The following is a 19,396-nucleotide window of genomic DNA, read 5'->3' as shown; positions in this document are numbered from 1 at the left end:
TTCTATATGGTGAAACCACTATATATAAAAATACTCTTAAATAAAAGCTGAGAATGTACAGTTTAACCCCATGCAAATGTCACTTTTTACAATGTAAAGCACATTGCATTCAGTGGTATGAAATGAGCTATACAAATAAAGAATGATTGATTGATGCTATGTGTGTGTCATCTGCCGAGAATTATGGTGACATTACATATTAAGGATTTTCATATCTTTTTGGGAGGGACAGCTTTGGTTATTATGGGAATGTTTGTGAGCTACTACGTGGACAGACTGGATCAAACAATAATTAAACCAAGTTACAAAGTCAGCAGTGACTTCCACTTTATTTTGGTATGGCATGTCCAGAATGTCAAATATAGCACCTTTATATATATTAACTAATGCGTAAAGTACAGAATCTGACAAGTATGCGGAATGCCAGCATGGGGTCTCCCAGGTCAGCCCTTCAAGACCACCAGATACATAACTCATGATTTTGACATTATGATTTTAAGGTTTGGTTCAGAATCCTCAAGCATTTAATAGTATTTTAAACATTTTAGTTAGTACTTTTTACCTTGCACACAAGTAATAAGGTTTGGGAATTCTGAAATGAATAACAGGAACACCGACAAAAAAATCTTTTTGCTTGAATTTGCTACTTGAACTAAAGCATAAAAGTCTCTGGGGTTAGATTGAACTGGGCAGATTTATGCCTGTTTCACCGGAAATCCCACATGTATTAAACCCACAGTTTAAGAAACTGTCTGTATGCTGCATCAACCCTGCTGTTTAGAATTCATTCTAAATCTAAGTCTATAAATAATAAGCATGTTGTGACTCACACATGGATATCCCTACACACACCCCAGCGATCAGCAGCACCACACAGATGGTGCCCAAGATATACAGATAGCAACGTGCTGTCCCCTGACCTGGGCAAGGAAAACAAAACATGAAAAACAGTCACAGAAAGCTCCTTTTTCAGAAAAAGGTGGTGTGCAAATCATTTATAAGTATGCAGAGCACTCATTTGTTTTTACTGAACTGATATTTCCCACTTCTCCAGGCAAAGATTTTCAGTTCCCTTTGTGACTACCAGAGTTTGTAGGATTAGTTATTCATTATTTTTTCATTTTAATCAGTTAACCAGACATTTCAAAAATACACGGGTCACAGCCTCCCACACAGGAATTTAGGGTCCAGCTAATAGTACAGGTACCTGCTTTCTGGGGGGTCTGTCTTCCAGCTTGTTCTTCAAGGTCACACTGGACTATCATTTCCCGGTTACTGGGAGCCATCCCACTTTTAAACACCTCGGCTGAAACAAAATAATTTCTTCATGTTGCTGTTTTTCTTACAAGTATGTAAGTATAACTGAACATGTCTCTGTCTGTATAAAAGGGCCACATGTTTGAGATTTCATTGTCTGTTTCCTGTGCTGACCATCCCCCCTAATTTCAACTCCTACTGTGAAGTAATGTTACATCAATGCTAGCCATAAATCACCAAGACCACATCCATATAATTAGACTACAAGTCATGATTTGTCCTTTGACCTGTCCATCACTGCTGTCCACTGACCTTAAGGCCAATGAGGTTAAGGACATAGGTACAGTATAGGGTAACTGTACCCCTCCCCATCGGCAGTTCCCCACCTAGACCAGAACTGTTAATTTACTGAAACAGCACAGACAATTCCCAAGGGCTATGTGCCTCAATACCAATCAGTCACACCCTCAAATACAGTCATAGCCCAGGGCCAGTGCTCACAATGTTGTGTTGTGTGTATCATAAAAATTTAAACTGGATATCTGAATGTCTTACCGATACCCTGATGTGACAGCAAGAGATCCTGAACAGTGCAATTTAACCTTAACAGGGCACAGCAAGTAACTCTACAGTTCATTCTACACAAACCCCACACAATGACCATGCAGATATATTCGCCTCCAACACATGCAATCCACTTAAAATTCACTTGGACTCCACACAAACATTGCACACTGAACTGAAGAAGGACTGGCTCTAAACATTCATAACGCAGCCCAATGATGATTAACTCTATCACTCCCTTCACAATGCACACATTCTCCAGAGAACTCCTCACATAGTCCACAGTGATACAACTGCTGTGCTAATGAATGTCACTTGCCTTAACCCTCTTTTAAAGGTAGGTTTAAAAAATAATTTTGTTCTTTACCACTGGCACACTGTCCATCAACCTGAATAACACATTTTCACGAGATCAAATGACTCAAAAGCCACATGATTCAAAAGCTCAGATCTGATGTGTGTAAAATCAGAGGACTTGCAGGAAACTGGCCACAGCATATGTCTCAGGTGTAGAAGCAGTACCTGGGAAGCTGCCTTGCTGCTGGATTTTATGCATCTCCTGTTGCACGTTGGAAACTGTCTCATAGATTTTTTGCTCCATGATGCATCTGCAGGTTCTTGCAGGTCACCTCAACTAATCATCTGCTGGCCGCTCCTCCGGGGTCTGTGAGCTCTGTCTCTATATGACCCTTCTCTGTGGGCGTGGCCCTCAGCCCCTCACTTCTGCTTTTGATGTGATGGAACAGTGATGAAAAGCCTTGGAGGAGCAGGTGCCCACGCGATACGTGTGTCAACGTCTTCTGTAGTTTAAGTGGGGAGTAAATATGGAGTGAAGATCCCAGTACTGTACATGTGTGGGCTAAGTGTGGACCTTGTGTATCAATCAGTTACCCATAGACGGATGCTTTTTGATTTTGCAATGATTACAGGAACTTGGCAAAATTACCCAGTGATCTCTGCACAAAAAGTTGTTCTCCAGTCTGACTTTGGAAAGAGCTGATTTCCTTTTTTGATATCTATCATCAACAGATCTGTAGGATTGTTGTTTAACCCATTTTTAAATTTCTAGCTTCTTCTTTTGATTTCCTGAAAGTCTGTCTCTTAATTACACAGGTGTTAGTGGTTACAATCACATTAATAGCACACTGCAGGTACACATGAATGACCAATCCGAACAAAGAGAGTAAATATGAAAGGAACAAACAGATCCAATAACTGAAACCCAAGTGACCAAACAAAACAGGCAGAAACAAAGATGGCGCAGGAACAGGACGAAGACTCATTCATTTTAAGCTACTAAAAAGAGAGAAAAAGCGAAACAATTTGTGAGACCTTCTGTGAATTTTATATGAATTAAAGTAACACTGTGATTTAGTAAAGCCACTTTTACCACAAGTTAATTGCACAGCAAATGGTTACACTACTTAGTCACACAACAGAGGTCCTTATCAAAGGACACACTGACACAGTGGAATACGTAGTACATTTTAGGAGCAGAGTACTATCAGCAGGAGAAAGAGTAAATACCCATACCCATATTTTAACATTTTAGCCATTTAGCAGGTGCTCTTATCCAGAGTGCGACTTACACAGCTTACACTCTTTTTACATACAATCCTGGATATTTACTGAAGTAATGCAGGTCGAGTACTTTGCTCAGGGGTACAATGGCAGGGCCACACCTGGGATTGATACCAGATCCGGTTCTGTTTGGGTGGCCCTGGGCTGGGGAACCAGCCCACGGAGCATTTACACCAGCAGCCGACTCTGACTCAAACCTTCAACCTCGGTGCCGAGAGGCCAGTTCCTTAACCATTATACTACACTGCCCCCTCCCCCCCCCAACACTGTCTCTGCGTGTGCTGCTGGTGAGGGGGGCACAATGGGGGCTGTCCTGTTTCAGGATTTCATGCCAATTTCTTCTCTCATGTAATCAGCCCAGTCATTTCCTTGAGATGATTTATTTATAAAGTCAGCAGCGGACTGCACGTGTGTTCTTGCTGAAAGCATTTTACTGTGGCCTGATTTAAGAACGGAACCAGTGCCGGTGTATAAAGGTGTTTAGAAAACCCAGGATACACTCCTGCCCTCCAGGAATGAAGTTGTGCCTCTCTGATTCAGTAAAAAATATACTGTTCCATAAATGTGTAACTTTGACAGTCTCAGAATTGTATTTATAGGACTGGGGGTGAGGTGAGTGAAATATAAAAATACTTTGCCAACAGTATTTTTAGACATTCCACAGTGGCAGAGAATGTTCAGTTATACCTAAGTACATCTAAAAAAAACGGCAACAAAAAGGCATAATTTTGTTTCAGCTGAGTTTTATAATTTTGCAATGGCCCCCTGTGACCAGGAGATGAATGTCCATTGTGACCATGAAGAACAAGCTGGGAGATTAGAAAATAGGGATGCATTCCAACCGCTTATTTTTCCTCATTTCCTTGTCTCTTTCCTAGTATGGAACGCCAAACGGGTCAAAAATACATGAAAATTGAAAAACTTCAGCTCATTCCATTTGCTTACTTTATCTCCTTGCTTCCTTTCCTAGTGCCTCTAGCTCCCAGCTCATCCGCATCACCACCCCCGTCGTACATTATTTTCCAATAACGGGACAGCCCGGAGGGGTTTATTCCTTATGTAAATGTACTTGTTCCTTTTTTTGACAAGCTGGCATCTGTAAAGATGTTTAAAAGGAAACCGTCCCACTTACTCATGTTTAGCTTGCTAACAAGGTGGTCACTAAGAATCGTTCATATTTACATGAACAGGATGCTCCAACTTTTGACCCACTGAAAATCAGATATAGTACATTAAAGCTGAAATAAATCTGTCTCTTAGCTATTATTTTGAAATGACCTCTTATGGAAATAAAGTAGATACCCTAATTGACTTAACACAGGGAATGTATGGTAACATGAAATGTGTGGAGTTGTGAAAAACTGAGTTTGAATGTCTTCAGCCTAGGTGTATGTAAACTTTTGGCCTCAACTGTAAGCCAAAATCATATTCAGGCAGTTTATCCTGCTGAAACACTGGTCTGGTCTGAGAGATATTTGTCCTTACAAGACAACTCAAATCAGTAATCTTTCTTTGTTCCCAAAAACAGTTTGCAGAGTGTCATGAACTAAACTAAATCTCAACAAACTGTTTGCTGATAAAAAGTGTAACTCTTGTATTTACTTTTAAGTCAAATTTCAGGGCAAATGTTGATTGAATGGAGGTCACTAAGTTTCACTGCATTGATGATCTGGACCCAATTCCCAGCTGTGCCAGTGTTGACTTCTGCCCACAGTTTTGCAGTGTGGTATGTGATTGGCTGTAGCCTCTCCCAGGAAGAAAGGCAGAGGGCGAGGTTTCATTGGTGGGATTGTCACAGTTTTTGCACGTAAGAAGGAAATAATTCAATGCAACGATTGCACACCTTTGCTGGTGGATTGCAGAGTAACTGAAAGCAGTGGCTGGTAGAATGCGCTTTTTTCAGCTCTCTTAATGGGGGATGCTGTAGCAGTGGAATTAGGTTCTAATAATATATTTGATTGATTGAGAAACATGATTGACCATTCGGTGATAGATAGGACAAACATGGAGTAAGTATTTTTATAAATATGCATATGTTGACAAATTCATCATGAGTTTCAATGCTGACTCTGTACTTTATCTCCATAGGGAGATGCACAATTGGTGATTTCATTGCCCAGGGTATAGAAAGGTTCAATTGGTTAAGTGCCCACATTTTATCACTCTCTTCTGATCCATGCTGGTTTATCAGGTGCCTGTAAAACGACACGTCATACCCTGCATGTGAAAGGTCCTCCTCTAACTCCACTCTGTGCAAGCTTAGCTGTAGCCAGTGGTGTGAGAAGAAGCAGTATGGTGACAGATTAAATGAAAATACATAAATGAAATTCACTAAGCGTTCATCAGTAAAACAAAAAAAAAACAACGAATGGAAAGAACTCTGGGGGTCTCATTCAGTTTGCATTTCATACGGTGACATGCATGCTGGGTATCCTATATTACTGCACTCCTTTCACAGATCCAGGGTTTCTGGATGTTACACGGAGCATCATTCAGCTGTCCGCGCATCTCGCCACAGTTTTCCTCACGATCATTATTTGGCTCACCTGGAAGCCACAGCCTAGGATAGAAAATAAAAGCCTGTCAATTACAATGACATGATCACAGTTAACCTTAAGGTGTTAGATAACAAATATATGATCAGGATGTTCTAAACTGAACATTCTAATACTAATGTGACTATCACTACTGGTAATTGAAAGTAATGGAGTTATAGAAAACAGACTTACAACTTACTCTTGAAATGGTTAATTAACTGAATTGTTCTGAAGCCTGTCCTAGTGGTATCAGAACTAAAACTGAGAGATTTCAAATTCAAAATCTGTATGTGGTCAATTCGGGGTTTGTGCTGTCTTTCAATTAGATTTGGTAGGTATGTTTGGTCAGTGTTGCTGGTCAGTGCTCACTCTTTGGCAGGAAAAGTACCGTCCAACCACTTCCAGGTTCCCTCAGCACCAGTGTCACTCAGTCCCAGCCAGTGACGTCCAGTATTTACTCTTGCAAGGAATTCCTGAAGACCAAAATAAATATGTCGAGACAGATTCTGCACTGAACTGCAGAGCCAATGACCTAGTAAAAATGAAAATACAGTGAAATCTGTCTACGGTGGTCCCCCAGGGAAGAACTGAAAATGGTCATGCACAGGTCAGCGCCAGACAAAGGTGACAGCTAAGTATTTGTGTACGACCATGTACTCTGCAATTTTTTGAGCAATTTTGTTTCCATCAACTTTTCTAATCACTTTAATTTGTTTTGTTTTTTTTGTTTTTTTGTTTGTTCAATGTAAGCGTAACTGGCTTGCTAGCTTAAGTTTTATGAAGCAAGCTATATTTACAGAGCAAAGACCATTATCCAACTAGAGCACAAGCTTAACAAACAGGATAACAACCAAGGACCATTCTCTACCCATGCTCTCCCATACATTTGTGAGACACAAATTTGCAATACACGCAAAGCAACAAGGCATAGCTACAACACAAGTAAAAATCAACAATGTGCTAGAGTAACATATTTGATTTAGGATTGGAAAGGAAGTATAATAATAGACCATTGACACACGACACAGAGACTGAGAATCTCTCACACTCTCACCATCTCTTCCCTTGTTTTCACCATAGCGAGAGTAGCGCCCATGGCTACACACTGCTCTCTTGCCTTCTCCCAGGTGGATTTAGTCTCGGAAAAGTAGTAGAATTTGCTGCCAAACTGCCTCCATCTTGTAATCTCGAATACTAAAGGAGTTAGGAAAGGGGAATAAGAAGGCATCAAAAGAGAGGAAAGTGTGACAGGGGTGTGAAACTACATTAACAAGAAAATGAGTCACAACCACATGGTAAAAATCGTAACAATGAACAAGCAATGTCTTCACAAGCTTAGTTTGCCAAGTTAGTTTTAGTGATCTTTTATTGATTAAATCCCAACCAACATAATTATATCTTGTAATAATGGCTAATTTATGGCATGATTTATCTGTGGATCTGCATGGTTCTTCTGTTTGGAACAACCAATTATACTCATCTGACTGACCAAACTGCTGAAGGTTTTTCAGGTTGTTCATTTGTTCCTCAATTTTGGAGCTGATATTTTTCCCTGAAACCCAAAAAAAAAAAAAATCAAGTTAGATTCAGGAAAATAGAAAAAATAAAATGTGTGGTGAGTTTCACTGACCAACGTCCTGGATCTTCTGAAGGAGATCCAGCTTGTTCTTTTTAGCCTAAGATTCGACCTATGTCTCTGATTGTTTTTAATTTTATTTCTCAGCCTCACAATGGCTTCCTTGGCTTTCATTGGTACAACTCTGGTCCTCTGGTTGACAAATGCCAATAACAGACTCCAAAGGCAAGCTAAATGCTAGAATCAAAACAAGATCTCTTATACATGCACCAAGGAAGCAACTGAACACACCTGACTAATCATAAATACCAGTGACCCCATATGTCCCAAATGTTATGACACCTTGAAATGCAGAAACTATTTATAAAAAGTACTGTATTTCTACATGGTGAAACTGAAATTCATAAACCACCCTTTAATAAAAGATGAGAATGCACACTTTAACCACATGTGAAATGTTTGATTACAAATATAAAATTGTGGAGTACAGAACAAATCAATAAAAATATGTCTCCCAAATATTATGGTACTCACTCTCAATTATTAGCCTTATAAAAGGTGCCTTGAGCAGTCTATATGTACATACATATAGACTGTCCCTAATATTTATTGGGTTCGGCTACATGAGTCACAACCATCGCTAACAGGTGAATAATAAAACAGGTATTCAGCCATGCAGAAACACACATTGGCAGTAGAATGGGTCATACTGAAGAGCTCAGTGACTATCAACATGGCACTGTCATAGGGTGCCACCTTTCCAACAAGTCAGTTCCTCAAATTTCATCCCTGCTAGAACTGCCCTGGTCAACTGCAAGTTGTTGTGAAGTGGAAATGTGTAGGAGCAACAACAGCTCAGCTACAACGTGGTAGGCCACACAAGCTCAAAGAATTGGAACGCTGAGTGCTGAAATGCGTAGCGTGTAAAAATCATCTCGGTTGCAACACTTGCTACCATGTTCCAAATTACCTCTGGAAACAATGTTAGCACAAGAACTGTTCGTCAAGAGATTCATCAAATGGGTTTTCATGGCCGAGCAGCTGAACACAACCCTAAGATCACTGTTGAAGCCATTTTGCAGATTTGCCTTATTGATGAATAATTATGCTGAGACATCCTGCGTTTTCTGATGTGAATTATGCTGATTATGTGTTGGAATGTCCTGTGTTGAGGTTTTGTTGTTTTTTTTTTGTTGTTGCCATTGTGATAATTATGATGTCTGATAGCGTGAGGTGATCTGGAGGTGTGGGGTGCCCTTTAATTTAGGTCAGGTGAACAGTTGGCGAAGGAAGAGGAAGGGCAAACAATTTTCAACCGCACAACTGCAAATTCAATTGTTAGACAGAGTACGAATCCTTTTGTTTGAAGTTGACTTTATTTACTAGGGGTCCTACGATGTAGGAAGCCTATTGTTTTCGTTGGTATTATTATTATTATTAGGGGTCTTACGAAGTAGGAACCCTATTGTTTTCATTGGTATTATTATTATTAGGGGTCCTACGAAGTAGGAACCTTATTGTTTTTGTTAGTATTATTATTATTATTGGGGTCCTACGAAGTAGGAACCCTATTGTTTTAGTTGGTATTATTATTATTATTATTATTATTATTATTCTTTTCCTGGAAATGGTCAAATAACTCAAAATGTCCAAAATGACCAAAAATAAATTACCAGGTTGAAACTAGAGTATGTAGACCATGTAGACCATGAGTAACTATGCCAGATAGAATGACCATGACTCGTCCATAGGTGGCGCTATAGTAACCGATTCAAAACGCAGATTTCAAAATGCAGGCATTTCCACCCCGTTTGATGAAAATTCATGGAACCAGGTGTTCTTGTGTCATTCCTCATGAGGAACAAATGTGCCTCAAGAAACCATGAAGTCCGCCATGATGGATTTGTCTGCAGATTGAAAATTTGGCAAAACCTATAAAAAGTTTCTTCTAATAAACCGCAAGTCCGATTGGTCCGAAATTGCGCATGTACATGTACGGTGCATGTCTCCCTATAGGGTGTTAACCAAGCGGCCAAAACCAGACTCCGTTTTTGAAGCTTATTTCCTGGTGTTGTACTTCCTGGTTGCTCACTAGCGCCACTACGGATGGCTTCAGTATAGGTGTTTTCATATCCGGTTTCCATGTAAGTCTACGGTACAAATGCGATCAAAATACAAAGTCAATAATTTTTTCTCACAAGAACAAATAGTCATAATAGGTGTATTTTATTCGTCTTATGACTGTCCATGGGTCGATTTCATGATTTATTGCGTCATTTGGGCACAGTGCCAATATTTGTTCTGGACCAATGAGGTACAGCTTGCGTCACTTCCGGATTACTGCTGAGGACTGAGCTACAGTAGGGGCTACAATCTGTGGTCACTGGGGTGGGAGGTGGCGTCTCTTGGCCTTGACATTGCGGCTGCGACCACGGTCCACCTGTGCGAAGTCAGAAAATGCAGGCATCCCATTTTGTAGTGGTTTTATTATAGCGTGTGCTATTTACAGCTGCACTAGACGACCATAAAATAATCCTCCTCTGAAGTTTTGCGGTAGCCGAGTCATTTTTACTATTTCCTTTAGCCCACTTAACCAAATAATTAGTTGGCAGAAAGCGTAATCAGCTAACTCTTATTTGCTATATGTGGTAGTCCAGTAGCCTATGCTAAAACAGTTCGCAACTTCAGCTACCAAGCCATTTGACTAGCTAGCTAACCCTAACCGGCAAATATTCCATCTGTCAAACGTGTTTGACGGCTTGTCAGTCGTGTACATTCCGTAAATGTCTACCTGGGCTAGGCTGCACGAATGTGACAAAGCTAGAAGCTAGCAAGAAAATAATAATTAGAAATTCAATGTACGTTATTTTTGTCTTCATGCAACAGGTGGAAAACTTGCTCTTCAAAGTGCGTTGTCATATTTACACGCCTGTAGATCAGTTATTAAAATACTTGGTAGATTTGTTAATCACCGCTGACAGTGTTAATCTTTATTCGGTAAAAAGTGACTTGCGAACGATCGGTCAGCTAGCGTCACCCAGCAAGTGTCAGGAGTGGGTGCGGGAATGGACCCAAACGCAGAGTAAAACAAAGTCCAAAACTGGGGAAAACAAGACTTTAATAAACGAACAGGGAACAAAGGGACTTGCAGGGTGAAACAAACAAACAACGAAAATCTTCAAACAATTTACAAAAAACAAAAATACAAAAACCCAAAAACGAAGGAAAACAGGGCAGGCAGGGCACAGGCAGGCAGGGCACAGGCAGGCAAACAACAGGTAAACGGGAAAAAACGAGCAGGTAGCAAACCAGGTACAAACCAGGCAAGGCAAAGCAAACCAAACCAAAGGTTCCAGCGCCTGAGTCTGGGGAGAGGGCGATTTAAATAGAGAGACGCAGACGAGACACAGGAGGGCACGATGAACAATCAAGCCACAGAGAGGGAGGGGAACACGAGACAAAACACAACTAATAATTGCATAATGAGAACCAATAAAACAATTAACAGAACACACAACCGAGGTGCCGCCATCTGGCGGCCCAACAGAGAAACAACACAGGGGGAAGACACAGAACCCTGACAGCAAGTAAACACCACAAACGGCGATGGAGTAGTAGCAGTTAATGGCTCATTAACTGACTGGCGAAAACCTACGACGATAACTTGCTTGGTTAACAGAAGGTCTACCAGACAGTTATATGAAAATTAGCCTAGTCAAATCACTAGTAGTCTACACATCTCTGATTGATTGACCATCAGTGCAGTCGATGTTCTTCCCCTGTAGTTCATATTGCTAATGCGTGAGCTAACCACGGATAGCTTACCTAGCTCACTGGCAAGCTGATATGCTAGCTAAGCATATTCGTTTTGCCGAGAAACATAAATTGAAGATAACTGAACATAATTGTATTATTAATGTCATGCATATAACGTGATTACATGACACAGTACAGTCACGGATGGAAATTAAACTCCGTAAACATTTGATCATATATTTTAAAACATAACGGCGGACAGTCAGCTAGCCTCAAGTTCGTTCTGCAATCGTTCGTTCAGGTTGATGGGCTTTTCCGCACCGGACTCTCAATCACATTGTAAAAATCACAAGACCGCTTAACTCTATGGTTTTGGCTCCAAATCGAGAACATGGCCGCGCCCGCCATTGAGTTTCAAAACGTGTTTTACAGACCCACGGAGAGGCAATGGGTGACGTCACAGTAGCTTTGTCCATATTTTTTACAGTCTCTGGTGTTAACAGCTAAGAGATCCATTCCAAAAGCGGAGAAACTGGTATTTTAAAAAAACAAAATTTGGCCACAAATTTCAAACGCTTACAACTTTTTACAACAATAATCTAGGGACTTGAAACGGACTGGGCATGAAGAGGGCACTACCATGTTGTACCATGTCGGGACAGTTGCAGATATCTCAAAAAACAAGGAAATTACAGGCATTTAAAATTTTGGTGGGAAGCTAATGCTAATGCTAATATAATGCAAATTTCAAGTGCTTATAACTTTTTAAAACAATAATCTAGGGACTTGAAATGGACTGGGCATGAAGAGGGCACCACCATGTTGTACCATGTCGGGACAGTTGCAGATATCTCAAAAAACAAGGAAATTACAGGCATTTAAAATTTTGGTGGGAAGCTAATGCTAATGCTAATATAATGCAAATTTCAAGTGCTTATAACTTTTTAAAACAATAATCTAGGGACTTGAAATGGACTGGGCATGAAGAGGACACTACCATGTTGTACCATGTTGGCACAGTTGCAGATATCTAAAAAAAACTAGGAAATTACAGGCATTTTAAATTTTGGTGGAAAGCTAATGCTAATATAACGCTTTAACACTAGAACCGCCAGGATTCGTTGTATATCTAAAACCGCCAACGGGTAAAATTTACCCGCACATCTATTTTGCATTGATATTGCTCAAAAATGTATTCTATCACTGTAGTAAAGCACTTGTTTCACAAGGGGATGTCTAATATCACAAAATGACTATGCTTAATCATCCGTTGTGTTTTAGTCCTATTTGGCTACATTTAAGTGCAGCGATGGTCGGATTGCGTAAGTCAGTAAAGCCTACAAGTTGTCACAAAAAATGCAGAATATAGAAGAAAAATATGTATATTTGTGTGGTATGATATTATAACAAAACTAAATCCATCATATACTGAAATAGCCCATGAAGAAACTAACCTATTTGTATATTTAAATGACTATATAAACAACTGCGTTAACAGATTATTTCACCTTGCAACATTAGATGCATTGATATTATACTCAAACTTTGACCTAACCAAGCATTAAAACGTGCATATGAACAAAGTCATATTCTAATACTTCACGCAGTCTTTACATCAAGGTAATACACTTTCATATCAGTAGATGGTGGTCTGGTGCTGCTGTGGATCCACTAGGAGACCGTAGCTACAAGCTCGGCTCATGCGCAGCTCAGAAATAAACAAGCTCTGGCTTGAGCATGACGCTAGCTTTGGTCCTCTGTTTGTCGATCCACAGGTACTGCAAAACTTGTTTTTGTACCTTTAGCTTGGTTCATGATCTAATGTGAATGCAGTATTAATTGTTTTGTAATGTTTTAACATGATTTTGAGATGTGTGTTATGTGTAGCAAGCTTTATTTTGTAGCTAATTGTTCCGACGAGCGTCGTCAAGCTGAGTAGTTCTTTCCATGAACTTCAGTTTCACACAGTAGTTTTATAAACTGTTTTTGTAAAACGGGTAGCTCAATCAATTCGCGTCGGGCCGAACAACACCACTTAGCTGTGATATAATAACCATATACCACGGCTTGTCGTGAGCTACTGCTTAAATATATAGGCTACACAGTGCATCATAGCCTGTGTAACCTAGCCTGCTTCCTAGCCTGTGTAACCCTTGCTGCCAGTCCAGATTTCCCCTAGGTCTGGTGCCCGTAACACAGACATCAATGCAATTGAATTATTGAGATTTACCTTATCGATAACAAGCTACATTGAGAGTGAATGTACCAAGTTTATGCCTACCTTGCGCAAGTACTGTACATATGCCCATAGATGAGTATGTATTGTAAATTGTATGAGTATGTAACACAAACCTCGCGAAAATAAATGCTTATGGTTATACGCCGGAAATAAATGCTTTCTATAGTGGGTAAATTTTACCCGCTTGCGCTTTTAGGTATAAATGCCTCAAACATTTCTGTTTTTATCTGTAACTTTCTTACATTAGGAGGTACTTAATAACTCAATTTTAGGAAAAGTCAAGGACTGGGAGACATGAGTTTTTTTTATTGAAACAGAGGTTCAAGTGTTAAAACTCATCTTCTCATAAACTTCTCATTCCGTCACCATCGCACATGTGTACTCTTGGGTATTCTCTCCATCAAGGGTGATAAGGGAAAGTTGTTTCGTTAAAAACTGCGTGATTTGTGGCGTGACAAAGTTAGCACTTTATGCTAATGCACATTCATGTTTCGAAGTAATATTTCTCATGAACCGGAAGTTGGATCGTCTCACGCATGGGTATGTAGATTGTCCAAAATCCTGAAATCTATGCCGCTTGGACTCTTCTACTTTGCCTTGTATTTACCCGAATTGGACATGTTCGTAGGGCCCTGCATTGCTGCTCGCAGCTGTATTTTATTTTCGGTTTGTCGTTCAATCAAAGTCATGACATTGAGAACATGAGAATGTGCGTTGATTTTCTCACCGCTCCTAACAATCACCATGCGCAATGCCAAGCTTCAACTGGAGTGGTGTAAAGCACACTGCCATTGGACTCTGGTGAAGTGGAAACACTCTGGAGTGACAAGTCACCCTTCACTATCTAGCAGTCTGATGGATGAATCTGGGTTTGGCGAATGCAAAGAGAATGCTACCTGCCCAAATGAAAAGTGCTAAGTGGAGTGAAGTTTGGTGGAGGAGGAATAATCATCTGGGGTTGTTATCCATAGTTTGAGCTAGGCTCGAGAATTGTGTGCTTCCAACTTTGTGGGAAGGCCCCTTCCAGTTTCAGCAAGACAATGCTCCTGTGCTCCTGTGCACAAAACAAGGTCCATAAAGAAATGGTTTGCCAAGTTTGTTGTGGAAGAACTCAACTGGCCAGCACACAGCCCTGACCTCAACCCCATCAAACACCTTTGGGATGAATTGGAACACCGACTGCAAGCCAGGTCTTATTGCCCAACGTCAGTGCCCAACCTCACTAATGCTGTTGTGGCTGAATGGAAGCAAAACCCCGTAGCCATGTTCCAAAATCTAGTGGCAAGCCTTCCCAGAAGAGTGGAGGCTGTTATAGCACCAAAGGGGAGATACAGATGGGTGACAAATTAAAGGATATACCAACATAAAGTGTCTTGGTAAGGTGTTGTGCCACCATGAGCTGCCAGAACAGCTTCAATGCACCTTTGTATTGATTCTACAAGTCTCTGGAACTCTACGGGATGGGTGGAACACCATTCTTCCAAAAGATATTCCCTCTTTTTCTTTTGATGATGGTGGTGTTGAGCCCAGTCTAACATGTCGGTCCAAAATCTCCCATAGGTGTTCAATTAGCTTGAGATCTGGTGACTGGGAAGGCCATGATATATGATTCACATTATTTTCATACTCATCAAAGCATTCAGTGACCCCTCTTGCCCTGTCAATGGGGGCATTGTCATGCTGAAAGAGACCACTCCCAGGATAGTGGTGATCACTCAGAATACTTTCTGCTGATTTGCAGTGACCTTTCCCTCTCAGGGGACAAGTGGACCCAAACCACGCCAGGAAAATGCCCCAACAGCGTAACAGTGCCACTGGACCCCCTCACTGTAGGGGTCAAGTATTCAGGTCTGTACCATTCTCTTGGTGTAAACCTTGCCTACTTGTCAAGAACATAGTGAAGAATGAATCATCTGACCATATCACTTTTTCGACATGACTGGAGACCAGTGCCTATGGTTTTTGCACCACTGAACCATCTTTCAAAGTAATTTGGATCTTTTCCTCTTGATTGAGGTCAACTGGGCCTGCTCAGCATTTTTATACATGCCACAGTGTATGATAGAATGTTAATTGCGTAACTGTACCATGCAGAACACCTGCATGGAAGAAAATGCATTTGTTGTTTTTTCACTTATTCAGGTTTTTCCTTTAGTTTGTCACCAGTCTGTGTAAACACACACACACACACATGTGTATATATATATATCCAACATGTAAATTATATTTATTTGATTTAATTTGGGAATTATTATCAAAAATATCAATTTTCAATTAAATCGCCAAATTTGTTGATAAGCAAGTCAAACAGTTGAATCAACCTTTATCAAAATGTACGAAAGTCAAAACCTGATTAAAGTAATATTTCTATTAAGTTAAAACAAATATTCACATCTTATCTACAGACAAGGTTCAACTACCTTAAAAAAATAACAAATGTTACAAACATGGACAGGTTGCAGTCATGGAGGAAATGAATGAAAGAAGATAACCAAACCACAGTATTTTTGTCCCAAAGTAATCCAAGGATTTGCCGAGAGCAAAAATCAAAAACCAAAAGACAGCAGAATATTCCAAAAAAAACAGAAATGACACATAGAACCAGACCTAGATGCAGGAGTCAGTTTCCCACTTCCGGCTAACTGTTACAAATGGAATTCTTTCCAGGTTGCCTAAACTGACTACAAACTAAAAAAAAGCCACATATTTCATGTAGTGAAAGACACCCCCTCTACTCCTGACTTCTGCATACTGAATTAATGATCAGGCAGGAGCCAAGGAGTACTGATATCTTCTCTTAGGAAGTTATTGGTTTAGGTCAATCTACAATAACATCTCATATTTTTAAGGTTATAGGTAAATTAACCATCTCCCCTAGTGAGAATTATGGTGACATTACATATTAAGGATTTTCATATCTTTTTGGGAGGGACAGCTTTGGTTATTATGGGAATGTTTGTGAGCTACTACGTGGACAGACTGGATCAAACAATAATTAAACCAAGTTACAAAGTCAGCAGTGACTTCCACTTTATTTTGGTATGGCATGTCCAGAATGTCAAATATAGCACCTTTATGTATATTAACTAATGCGTAAAGTACAGAATCTGACAAGTATGCGGAATGCCAGCATGGGGTTTCCCAGGTCAGCCCTTCAAGACCACCAGATACATAACTCATGATTTTGACATTATGATTTTAAGGTTTGGTTCAGAATCCTCAAGCATTTAATAGTATTTTAAACATTTTAGTTAGTACTTTTTACCTTGCACACAAGTAATAAGGTTTGGGAATTCTGAAATGAATAACAGGAACACCAACAAAAAAATATTTTTGCTTGAATTTGCTACTTGAACTAAAGCATAAAAGTCTCTGGGGTTTCACCGGAAATCCCACATGTATTAAACCCACAGTTTAAGAAACTGTCTGTATGCTGCATCAACCCTGCTGTTTAGAATTCATTCTAAATCTACATCTATAAATAATAAGCTTGTTGTGACTCACACATTGATGTCCCTGCACACACCCCAGCGATCAGCAGCACCACACAGATGGTGCCCAAGATATAGAGATTGCAACGTGCTGTCCCCTGACCTGGGCAAGGAAAACAAAACATGAAAAACAGTCACAGAAAGCTCCTTTTTCAGATAAAGGTGGTGTGCAAATACTTTATAAGTATGCAGGACACTCATTTGTTTTTACTGAACTGATATTTCCCGCTTCTCCAGGCAAAAATTTCAATTCCCTTTGTGACTACCGGAGTTTGTAGGATTAGTTATTCATTATTTTTTAATTTTAATCAGTTAACCAGACGTTTCAAAAATACACGGGTCACAGCCTCCCACACAGGAATTTAGGGTCCAGCTAATAGTACAGGTACCTGCTTTCTGGGGGGTCTGTCTTCCAGCTTGTTCTTCAAGGTCACACTGGACTATCATTTCCCGGTTACTGGGAGCCATCCCACTATTAAACACCTCGGCTGAAACAAAATAATTTCTTCATGTTGCTGTTTTTCTTACAAGTATGTAAGTATAACTGAACACATCTCTGTCTGTATAAAAGGGCCACATGTTTGAGATTTCATTGTCTGTTTCCTGTGCTGGTTCCTGTGCTGACCATCCCCCCTAATTTCAACTCCTACTGTGAAGTAATATTACATCAATGCTAGCCATAAATCACCAAGACCACATCCATATAATTAGACTACAGGTCATGATTTGTCCTTTGATCTGTCCATCACTGCTGTCCACTGACCTTAAGGCCAATGAGGTTAAGGACATAGGTACAGTATAGGGTAACTGTACCCCTCCCCATTGGCAGTTCCCCACCTAGACCAGAACTGTTAATTTACTGAAACAGCACAGACAATTCCCAAGGGTTATGTGCCTCAATACCAATCAATCACACCTTCAAATACAGTCATAGCCCAGGTCCAGTGCTCATAATTTTGTGTTGTGTGTATCATAAAAATTTAAACTGGATGTCTGAATGTCTTACCGATACCCTGATGTGACAGCAAGAGATCCTGAACAGTGCAATTTAACCTTAACAGGGCACAGCAAGTAACTCTACAGTTCATTCTACACAAACCCCACACAATGACCATGCAGATATATTCGCCTCCAACACATGCAATCCACTTAAAATTCACTTGGACTCCACACAAACATTGCACACTGAACTGAAGAAGGACTGGCTCTAAACATTCATAATGCAGCCCAATGATGATTAACTCTATCACTCCCTTCACAATGCACACATTCTCCAGAGAACTCCTCACATAGTCCACAGTGATACAACTGTTGTGCTAATGAATGTCACTTGCCTTAACCCTCTTTTAAAGGTAGGTTTAAAAAATAATTTTGTTCTTTACCACTGGCACACTGTCCATCAACCTGAATAACACATTTTCACGAGATCAAATGACTCAAAAGCCACATGATTCAAAAGCTCAGATCTGATGTGTGTAAAATCAGAGGACTTGTCTCAGGTGTAGAAGCAGTACCTGGGAAGCTGCCTTGCTGCTGGATTTTATGCATCTCCTTTTGCACGTTGGAAATTTTTTTCTCCATGATGCATCTGCAGGTTCTTGCAGGTCACTTCGGCTAATCATCTGCTGGCCTCTCCTCCGGGGTCTGTGAGCTCTGTCTCTATATGACCCTTCTCTGTGGGCGTGGCCCTCAGCCCCTCACTTCTGCTTTTGATGTGATGGAACAGTGATGAAAAGCCTTGGAGGAGCAGGTGCCCACGCGATACGTGTGTCAACGTCTTCTGTAGTTTAAGTGGGGAGTAAATATGGAGTGAAGATCCCAGTACTGTACATGTGTGGGCTAAGTGTGGACCTTGTGTATCAATCAGTTACCCATAGACGGATGCTTTTTGATTTTGCAATGATTACAGGAACTTGGCAAAATTACCCAGTGATCTCTGCACAAAAAGTTGTTCTCCAGTCTGACTTTGGAAAGAGCTGATTTCCTTTTTTGATATCTATCATCAACAGATCTGTAGGATTGTTGTTTAACCCATTTTTAAATTTCTAGCTTCTTCTTTTGATTTCCTGAAAGTCTGTCTCTTAATTACACAGGTGTTAGTGGTTACAATCACATTAATAGCACACTGCAGGTACACATGAATGACCAATCCGAACAAAGAGAGTAAATATGAAAGGAACAAACAGATCCAATAACTGAAACCCAAGTGACCAAACAAAACAGGCAGAAACAAAGATGGCGCAGGAACAGGACGAAGACTCATTCATTTTAAGCTACTAAAAAGAGAGAAAAAGCGAAACAATTTGTGAGACCTTCTGTGAATTTTATATGAATTAAAGTAACACTGTGATTTAGTAAAGCCACTTTTACCACAAGTTAATTGCACAGCAAATGG

The 19,396-nt window shown here is 40.2% G+C and overlaps 1 protein-coding gene and 1 long non-coding RNA gene across 2 annotated transcripts; both read right to left on the bottom strand.

Annotated features, from left to right (window-relative positions):
• Nucleotides 1-423: 423 nt before the first annotated feature.
• Nucleotides 424-2,665, bottom strand: LOC118219883. Its single transcript, XR_004763870.1, has 3 exons — nt 2,344-2,665; nt 1,208-1,306; nt 424-920 (listed from the first exon to the last, which is right to left on the bottom strand). It is a non-coding gene; the product is annotated as an uncharacterized LOC118219883 (long non-coding RNA).
• Nucleotides 2,666-5,394: 2,729 nt separating this feature from the next.
• LOC118219871 (CD209 antigen-like protein C) lies at nt 5,395-18,795 on the bottom strand. The gene is made up of 7 exons (XM_035403373.1): nt 18,516-18,795; nt 17,391-17,489; nt 17,015-17,104; nt 7,429-7,491; nt 6,994-7,133; nt 6,309-6,412; nt 5,395-5,962 (listed from the first exon to the last, which is right to left on the bottom strand). The coding sequence occupies exons 1-7, from the start codon at nt 18,580-18,582 to the stop codon at nt 5,836-5,838; spliced, it is 690 nt and encodes a 229-aa protein (XP_035259264.1). The 5' UTR covers nt 18,583-18,795; the 3' UTR covers nt 5,395-5,835.
• Between the last annotated feature and the right edge of the window lie 601 nt (nt 18,796-19,396).

The sequence above is a fragment of the Anguilla anguilla genome, chromosome 2 (assembly GCF_013347855.1).
Source record: "Anguilla anguilla isolate fAngAng1 chromosome 2, fAngAng1.pri, whole genome shotgun sequence".
In the NCBI taxonomy this organism is placed as follows: domain Eukaryota; kingdom Metazoa; phylum Chordata; class Actinopteri; order Anguilliformes; family Anguillidae; genus Anguilla; species Anguilla anguilla.
This window is presented reverse-complemented; position numbering and strand designations above follow the sequence as displayed.